This window comes from Trichomycterus rosablanca, chromosome 1 (genome assembly GCF_030014385.1).
Source record: "Trichomycterus rosablanca isolate fTriRos1 chromosome 1, fTriRos1.hap1, whole genome shotgun sequence".
In the NCBI taxonomy this organism is placed as follows: Eukaryota; Metazoa; Chordata; class Actinopteri; order Siluriformes; family Trichomycteridae; genus Trichomycterus; species Trichomycterus rosablanca.
The window spans coordinates 86,478,353-86,488,028 of NC_085988.1; the positions used below are offsets into that span (position 1 = coordinate 86,478,353).

The 9,676-nt window shown below is 41.2% G+C and overlaps 1 protein-coding gene across 1 annotated transcript; it reads left to right on the forward strand.

The window, feature by feature from the left end:
* Positions 1-512: 512 nt before the first annotated feature.
* Positions 513-8,932, forward strand: LOC134330447 (B-cell receptor CD22-like). The gene is made up of 8 exons (XM_063011624.1): positions 513-534; positions 2,641-3,027; positions 3,138-3,443; positions 3,534-3,788; positions 5,318-5,572; positions 7,815-8,069; positions 8,212-8,514; positions 8,859-8,932. Exons 1-8 carry the CDS (start codon positions 513-515, stop codon positions 8,930-8,932), a joined length of 1,857 nt encoding a protein of 618 aa, XP_062867694.1.
* Positions 8,933-9,676: the final 744 nt, after the last annotated feature.

A 9,676-nucleotide genomic window follows, 5' to 3' on the forward strand; every position in this document is an offset into this window, starting at 1 on the left:
CTCCCAGAGAGAGGTGGCCCAGGTCAGCGCTCTATCAGTAAGAAGGGACACCATAAAGGCCACCTTCGATCTCTCAGTGGGGAACCGGGATGGTTGCTGCTCAAACACCAGTGAGCACTGTAGCAAAAATCCCCTACACTTTTCAGGTTCCCCTGCATAGCGCTCAGGAGTGGCTACTTGAGAGTCCTCTCTGAGTGGGGTTTGGGCTAAAGTGTAAGTGGACATATGAGGGGGGCGCTGTTCAGCAGCTTCAGCAGCGGCCAGGGCTGTTTCAGTGTGACTCTTAACCAACAGCGTCAACTGCTGCATCATCTCCTGCAGCAGTTGTTCATGACGGCCTATGGCGGAGCCCTGATGTTGTAGGGCTTCCTTAAGGGGCGTTAACTCTGCTGGGTCCATGGTGGTCGCACCGTTCTGTTACGGGGAGTGGGTGAGGTGGTGGACCCAAGCGCAGAATGTCTTTTAATGTGTGTGGTTATTTCAACAAAATACAGAGTAATCAATATAAGTTTATGGTTGGATACGTGTTAAAAAGTACAATAAATAAATAATTTGATTTTAGAACTCGTTGTGTGTTTTGGCTTTTGTCGGATTCGAACCTCCGACTTCTAGCGCTATAGCGCTGTGCTTTCTCAACGTGCCACTGAGTGGGACACGGAGGAGAGGGATAAACCGCTATAAAAGGCGGTGAGAAAATAAAGGCGCGAAACGACAAACAAAGGAGACGCCGGTATCGCGTACTCAAACAAAGGAAAGTTTTTTCAAAACTTAAACAAAAGTACTCAAACTCTTCCCCACGCTCCCGTGAAGAAACGTCTTTTTTCTCTTTCGAAAAATATATTGTGCTTGTGAAACATGAAACAAACGTAACGAAAGTGGAGGACTGAACTTCACTCTTGTGCAGCTCAATAACCTCCCTTTACTTTTCTATTAATCTTCTATTAATTTTCTATTAATTTTCTATTAATTTCTGTGCTTTTCTTTTCCTTTCTTTCCCTTTCCTTTCTTTTCTTTGTTTTTGTTTTCTTTCTTTTCTACTTTTCTCTCTTCTATTCTTCTCTGTCTTACAAATACCCTTTTTACCGGTAGCACTGATTTAACGGTGCGACGCCGGCTGCTGTTTGACGCCGGGTTTAAATGCAGTGCCGCACAGCTGAGCCTGGTTGGCACTGATTGTCGTTGGGGATTCTGGGGGTTGGAGTTCTGAAGCTCCACTCCACCAGTTCTTCCCCTGCGCCGCCCAGGCCCCCTGCTGGCGGCTGACTGTACTGGCGGAACCGTTATAATAAGTTGTTACTGGAACTGGTAGAACTTTGTGTTGGTGTTGAAGGTTGGAGCTGTGGGTGTAAAACAGAGGAAGTAGAAAGAAGTTTGTGGCGAGTGAAAGCAGAAGTTAAGACGCTGGTAAGAACGGCTCTATTTAATTCTTATTTACTTATTGATCTGCATTTTTATTTATTACTCCTAATCGAGTCATTTCCAGTTCTCTATTGCAACTCCTCTAACCTGACCACTTGTGTCTGCTGAGCACCTGGTCTGGTTGGTAGCACCAGTAACCCCAGAGTCTGTGCTGGTAAGCTAGTGTAGGAAACTGGTGCATCACCTGACTGCAGAAACGCTTCTGATTAAAGATCATTCAGGTACATTGATGAGATACTGCAGTAAAATGTTCTATTATTTAATCTGATGCAGAAACTTGGTGTTCAGTATCACTAACGTCTGCTGTAGAGACGAGCTGGAGGACTGGAACTGAACATCTCAACACTGTGTAGAAAAAATGTGTAGAGCTTTAATTCCTCCCATCACTGTTAAACACTCTGTGATGGTGATGAGGATGATGATGATGATGATGATGGTGATGATGATGATGATGATGATGATGATGATGATGGTGATGGTGATGGTGATGATGATGATGATGGTGATGGTGATGATGATGATGGTGATGATGATGGTGATGATGATGATGATGATGATGATGATGATGATGGTGATGGTGATGGTGATGATGATGATGATGATGATGATGATGGTGATGGTGATGATGATGATGTATAATAGTAATAGTTAGATGAAACTGTTTCAGGTGACCTGATGTGATGATGGAAGAAGCTTCTGTGAAGTTTTACACACTTTCTTTTATCTTTCAAGGTTTGTGTTATTTTATTTATTTATTTTTTATTTACTTATGTATTTATTTGTTATTTATTTATTTATTTTATTTATGTGCTATTTTGTTTATTTATTATTCATTATTTATGTGTTATTTATTTATGTATTTACTTATGTATTTATTAATTAGTTGTTTATTTATTATTTATTATTTATTTATTATTTTTAACTGTATTTATTTGTTTGATTTTATTAATGTGTTACTTATTTAGTAATTATTTATTTATTATGTTTCTTGTTTACTCTGATAGATCATTTTATCATCACAAAGTCACCATTTCATCTTCTGTGTGTGTTTGTGTATTTTTGTGTTTTTTCTGTATTTTGTGCATTTGTTTGTGTTTGTTTATGTGTGTTTTCTGTATTTGTGTGTGAGTATTTGTTTCTGTGTTTGTTTATTTGTATGTATGTGTGTGTGTGTGTGTGTGTGTGTGTGTGTGTGTGTTTGTGTGTTTTTCTGTGTTGCAGCTGTACTCTGTCAAGATTTCTCCATTGATCTACCAGAGAAGATTGAAGCTCTGCGTGGAAGCTGCGTTCTTCTACCCTGTACATTTCAGATTGAAAATACAACACAATACAATTCAGACCTACAGAACAATCCTACAGGAATCTGGAAAAAAGTAAATGATGTAGAGAATAAAATCTCCTACACTGACGTGTTTAACTCCAAACAAACCAAAAACCAGATTAAATGGAACATAACAGGAGATCTGAAACAGAAGAACTGCACCACCATCTTCTACAACGTCAGGAAGAACGACACTGGAAATTATACGTTCAGATTAGAAACAACAGGAGCTCTGAAATATAGTTTTACTAAACGAATTGTTTTCATAAACGTGAGAAGTAACCTGAGTAAGTATTATAGCGCCACCTACAGCATGTACAGAGAGTCTGTAACTACACTGATCCTTCACTGGATCTGATTCAGATCTAATCTGATTCTCCATCTGTCTTCATCTCAGCTTCTCCCTCAGTGTCCCTGTATAAGGAGAATCAGATGGAGGAGCAGAAGAAGGTTCTGGAGGGAACTTCAGTAAGTCTGGTTTGTTCTGCTCCGTCTTCATGTCCTTCTAACCTCCCGAATTTCACCTGGAGCTTCCTGCCTGAGGAGCAGATTCTAAACCAGAACACCAGCTTCAGTTCCTCTACACTGAACTTCAGAGCTTCTCACCTGCATCACAGCCTCAATATCACCTGCACCATCACCTACCAGCTGGAGAACAAGAAGCTCAGATCAGCTCAGAGTTCTTTTACTCTTCATGTTCTGTGTAAGATCAGTTCAGTGGTTCTGATGATCTGGATGATTTTAACCTGCTGTTAGTTTCAAAATCAATTCGTGTGAGAATATTTCTCCTCAGATGCTCCTAAAAACACCACGCTGAAGGTATCTCCATCAGCTCCGGTTCTCCTGGGCTCCTCAGTGAATCTGAGTTGCGGCAGTGTTGCCAACCCAGCAGTGCTGAACTACACCTGGTACAGAAGGAACGGAGAGCAGATCGGAACCGGGAACCATCTGATCATCAACAAGACTGATGAGACCCACCATGGTTTATATTGTAGAGCTCAAAACCAGCGTGGAGATCAGAACTCGTCCAGCTACCTGGATCTTCAGTGTGAGTACAATAAAGGTTCTAACACCTCTTTCAGAATGGAACATCTCCACATGTTCTTGTGCTCTAGGTGTGCTCATGTCGAGCTGGGAGGTGAAATTATTATTAGAGTATAAACATGATCATTGTTTTTTATCTGACCCAGCATCTCCATTTCTGCAGAATCTCTGCCAGCGTATATTCAGTAATAAACAAATGATGTGGTCAAAAGTATATGGACAGCCTGATCATGAGCTTGTTGGACATTGTTGAGTTACTTCTGGTGTATCTGTCATGAGATGTTCACCAAAGTTCTGTTTTAGTTTCCTTTCCTACATGTCATCCTCCTGATGACAAAGTGAAAAAAGTCTTCACAGCCTTTGCCATGACACTCAAAATTGAGCTCAGGTGCCTCCTGTTTCCACTGATCATCCTTCAGATGTTTCTACAACTTGATTGGATCCACCTGTGGTCATTTCAGTTAACTGGACATGATTTGGAAAGGCACACGCCCGTTTATATTAGGTCATGGTAGACGGTGCATGTCAGAGCACAAACCAAGCCATGAAGTCCAAGGAACCGTCTGTAGATCTCAGAGACAGGTTTGTATCGAGGCACAGATCTGGAGAAGGTACAGAAACATCTCTGCAGCACTGACAGTCCCAGTGAACACAGTGGCCTCCATCATCTGTAAGTGGAAGAAGTTTGGAACCACCAGGACTCTTCCTAGAGCTGGACGCTTGGCCAATCTGAGCGATTGGTGAAGACGGGCCTCAGTCAGGGAGGTGACCAAGAACCTGATAGTCACTCTGACAGAGCTCCAGCGTTGCTCTGTGGAGAGAGGAGAACCTTCCAGATGGACAACCATTTCTGCAACACTCCACCAATCAGGCTTGTATGGCCAGACGGAAGCCACTCCTCAGTAAAAGGCACATGACGGCCCGTCTGGACTCAGACCATGAGGAACAAGATTCTCTGGTCTGATGAAACAACGATTGAATTCTTTGGCCTGAATACCAAACGTCAGGTCTGGAGGAGACCAGGCGCCGCTCATCACCTGGCTAATGCCATCCCTACAGTGAAGCATGGTGGTGGCAGCATCATGATGTGGGGATGTTTTTCAGCAGCTGGACCGGGGAGATTAGTCCTGATAGAAGGAAAGGTGAATGCAGCTCAGTACACCGAGATCCTTGATGATAACCTGCTCCAGAGCGCTCTGGACCTCAGACTGGGCTGAAGGTTTACCTTCCAACATGACAACGACCCGAAGCTCACAGCCAGGAGAACAAAGTTCTTGTAAATGTTCTTGAGTGGCCCAGCCAGAGCTCAGACCTGAACCTGATTGAACATCTCTGGAGAGATCTGAAAATGCCTGTGCACCGACGCTCTCCATCTAACGTGATGGAGCTTGAGAGGTTCTGCAAAGAGGAATGGGAGGAACTGCCCAAAAATTCAGTGGGAGGAACTGCCCAGTTCAGTGGTTCTGATGATCTGGATGATTTTAACCTGCTGTTAGTTTGAAGATAAATTCATGTGAGAATATTTCTCCTCAGATGCTCCTGAAAACACCACGCTGAAGGTATCTCCATCAGCTTCGGTTCTCCTGGGCTCCTCAGTGAATCTGAGTTGCAGCAGTGATGCCAACCCAGCAGTGCTGAACTACACCTGGTACAGAAGGAACGGAGAGCAGATCGGAACCGGGAACCATCTGATCATCAACAAGACTGATGAGACCCACCGTGGTTTATACTGTAGAGCTCAAAACCAGCATGGAGATCAGAACTCGTCCAGCTACCTGGATCTTCAGTGTGAGTACAATAAAGGTTCTAACACCTCTTTCAGAATGGAACATCTCCACATGTTCTCGTGCTCTAGGTGTGCTCATGTTGAGCTGGGAAGTGTCATTATTATTAGAGTATAAACATGATCATTGTTTTTTATCTGACCCAGCATCTCCATTTCAAATTTCAAATAACAAACAAGCAGAAATTGAAAAACGGGGCGTATTTTAATTTTCCTGAAATCAACATTTTTTATCAGTTAAACCAGAACTAAACCCACCAGCGCTGACATGCTTCTATTTACTTCATATAAACAGTGTAAATGAAGTACAAGTGTTGAAACAGTAATAATAACGTAACGACGCGTCCCCGGTTCTTCTGACTTTTGTGTTTGTATATTTGATGTGAATATTTTTGCTCTATTTGCAAAAAAAAACAAGTTAAAGCTGATTATTAATGTGAGGTTCATCTGTGATAATAAACTGAGGAAGCGTCTAAAAAGTGCATGAAGCAGAACGCTGATTAAAAAGCATTAATGTTGTAATAGTTACAGTGACGTGTACGATCAGTTCTACCTGTATTACAGAATTCACTTCTATACAGTACAAATATATTAATGTAAATATTGTGACGACGGTGAGACGTTATAAACAGCATCTTTTACTTACAATAGTTGTTTAATTTAGGAAAAATAGTTCTAGTGTGAGTTACAGGGCAGGTGTCACTTTGAGCCTCTGTGTGCTCTGGTGCTCCTGTGTGCCACGCCTCTCTCTCTCTCCTCAGTCTCCTGCCACACCCTTGTTCCTGATTGGTTCCCTTTGACTAATTAGCTCCAGGTGCCCTCTATTTAAGAGGTAAGCTGGAGCACAGACTTTGGGAACTATTTTCTTGTAACTCTGTTTGTTTGCATTGTTCTAGTTCTCCTAGTTCTCCTAGTTCTCCTAGTTCTCCTAGTTCTCCTAGTTCTCCTAGTTCTCCTAGTTCTCCTAGTTCTCCTAGTACTCCTAGTACTCCTTAATCTGGTCTGTCTTTAGTCTTTTGCTTTAGCCCTGTTAGCCCTATTAGTCTGTTTAGCCATGTTATCCTGTTTAGCCCGTTAGCCTGTTTAGCCTATTAGCCTGTTATTTCTGTTTAGCCTTTGTTTAGTCCTATATTGTCTGTTTAGTCTGTTTAGCTTTTGTTACTGCCTGTATTGTTTAGCTTAGTCCATGTTTATAGTTTAGCTTAGTTTATGTATGTTTAGATGAAGCATTTAGTTTAATTTGTGTGATTATCATTAGCATTTAACTTAGCTTAGATCTTGTGTTTGTTTGTCTTGTTTTGTGTGATGTTTTGTCTTTGTTTTCAATAAATATAGTTACTTTATATCATCTCTGCATGTGTGTCCGCCCCTCTCGTTCATTATAGCCCATAAAGCGTTACAGCAGGAAAAAGTACGTCAGATACAAAAGTCAGAACAGGAGACGCGGCGTCACGTTATTATTACTGTTTACTCCGTCTCTTCAACACTTTATTTATTTACACTGAAGCAAATATACGCGTCAGCGCTTGTGTGTTTATTTCCGGTTGAATCCGATTTTCAGTTTCTGTTCGTTTGTTATTTGATTTTTGATCCTGAAACGTAAATGAAGAAACGCCCCGTTTTCCTGTTGTTCATTTTAGGTTTTTGAAGTGAAAAAGGAACGACCAAAGGTACACGGACCCAACGACCCAACGACTTTTTAATCTCTACACCAATCACAAAAACGTGTGATGCTGTTCAGTGTGAAGTTATTTCTTTGCTTATTTCTGATTGGCTCTTTGAGTCGTATAAAACAGGCAGACTGCTCCGAGCAGCTCAGTAGAGCAGTAAAGCTGTATGGGCTTTTTATTGTGTGAATTTTGCATTTAATAAACATACATTGCAGGTCCGGCGCTTGTTGGGGTGAGCGCTCTGGACCTCAGACTGGGGTGAAGGTTTATCTCTAACATGACAACGACCCGAAGCTCACAGCCAGAAGAACAAAGTTCTTGTAAATGTTCTTGAGTGGCCCAGCCAGAGCTCAGACCTGAACCTGATTGAACATCTCTGGAGAGATCTAAAAATGCCTGTGCACCGACGCTCTCCATCTAACGTGATGGAGCTTGAGAGGTTCTGCAAAGAGGAATGGGAGGAACTGCCCAAAAATTCAGTGGGAGGAACTGCCCAGTTCAGTGGTTCTGATGATCTGGATGATTTTAACCTGCTGGTAGTTTCAAAATCAATTCATGTGAGAATATTTCTCCTCAGATGCTCCTAAAAACACCACGCTGAAGGTATCACCATCAGCTCCGGTTCTCCTGGGCTCCTCAGTGAATCTGAGTTGCAGCAGTGATGCCAACCCAGCAGTGCTGAACTACACCTGGTACAGGAGGAACGGAGAGCAGATCGGAACCGGGAACCATCTGATCATCAACAAGACTGATGAGACCCACCATGGTTTATACTGTAGAGCTCAAAACCAGCATGGAGATCAGAACTCGTCCAGCTACCTGGAACTTCAGTGTGAGTACAATAAATGTTCTAACACCTCTTTCAGAATGGAACATCTCCACATGTTCTCGTGCTCTAGGTGTGCTCATGTCATGCTTTTGTTGAGGTGTGTAGTTCAGTAATTGTATAGATGAGATTTGGTTTTGTGTTTCAGACGCTCCTCAGATCTCTTTCTCCTTCAGCTGTAACACCAACCAGACCTCCATCCAGTGCTTCTGTGTGGTCCATGGTTACCCTTCTCCCAAACTGAAGTGGCGTTTCTCTGATCAAACTCTCCTAAATGAATCGACCATCCAAGAGTCTGTGAGCAACGTGACTTTAAACAGCTCTATATCCGTCCGTCTACCACACACAAAGGCCACGCCCATCCTGCAGTGTGTTGGCATCAATCACCTGGGCGTGGCCACTCAGATCTTCTCCTTTATTGCTGGAGCTCAGGTTCCTGATTCATCTGCAGGTAGGAAACACCTGTTCTGTTCTTACTTCCTAACCAAGGTTTTACTGGAGAAGTACAGCATGTGGTCAAAAGTATTTGGACACCTCAACTAATCACTGAGTTTAGGTGTATCAGCCACATCCACTACTAACAAGATTTAGCTTAAGAATGTGTCGTTGCCAACAACAAACCCTCAAAAATATAGTATGATGCTGCCACCAGCATGTTTCACAGTAGGTGTGGTGTTTCACCAGGTGATGAGCAATGTTCTGCCCACTTCTCTTCAGACCAGAGAGTCTTTACATGCCATGTAGCTAAACTCAGAGTGGTCTGTAAAGATGTGGAACCACTTTTATTCTCCACAGTCACTGCACTGGTTCTAGGAGTTCTGGTGGTTCTTCTCCTGTGTCTGAATGGGTTTCTGATCTACAAACAGTAAGTTATACCTACACTAACTCAACACACACACACACACACACACACACACACACACACCTACCTACCATACACATTACACTCAACACTAAATCAACACGATCACCATATACTAACTGTACATGTAACACGTTCAGAATCAGAATCAGATTTATTGGAGACACACACAAGGAGTTTGGATCCGGCTGATGGGATCTCTCTAGTATAAATACATTATACAAGCAATGTACACATTAAACATTAAACACAAGATATACAAACTATAAGACTATATACAGGCAATATACACCACACACATAACACACAATCAACACACTTAACAACACACGAGAAACTGGAGCTCATTTCAGGGTGTAGAGTTTAAAATATAAATAAATAAATGTTCAGTTATGTAAAATCTCGTATACTGAATTATTAATGTGCACTCTCATAAAACCGTTCTTCTTTAGTTTCAGATTGTCCAGGAAAACTAACGTGAGTTCTTCATTCTACTGCTTTAACCTATTAAATACGTTCATTTAGTATAAAGTTAAAATATAGAACAAATGTAATAAAAATATGGTGTTATTATTATTATTAATATTATTATTATTAATATTATTAAAATATCATGATTAATATAAACATTGTTTTTAATTATTAATTATTAGTAGTATGTTATTTTATTATTGTTGTTTTTATTAAAGTATTATTATTATTATTATTATTATTTATTATTATTATTATTATATTATTATTATGTTTGTTT

Coding starts and splice junctions, on each gene's coding strand:
- LOC134330447 (XM_063011624.1), top strand. CDS start 513: ATGGTTGGATACGTGTTAAAAA. Junction 3,028..3,137: donor AAACGTGAGAAGTAACCTGA/GTAAGTATTATA, acceptor TCTTCATCTCAG/CTTCTCCCTCAGTGTCCCTG. Junction 3,789..5,317: donor CAGCTACCTGGATCTTCAGT/GTGAGTACAATA, acceptor ATTTCTCCTCAG/ATGCTCCTGAAAACACCACG.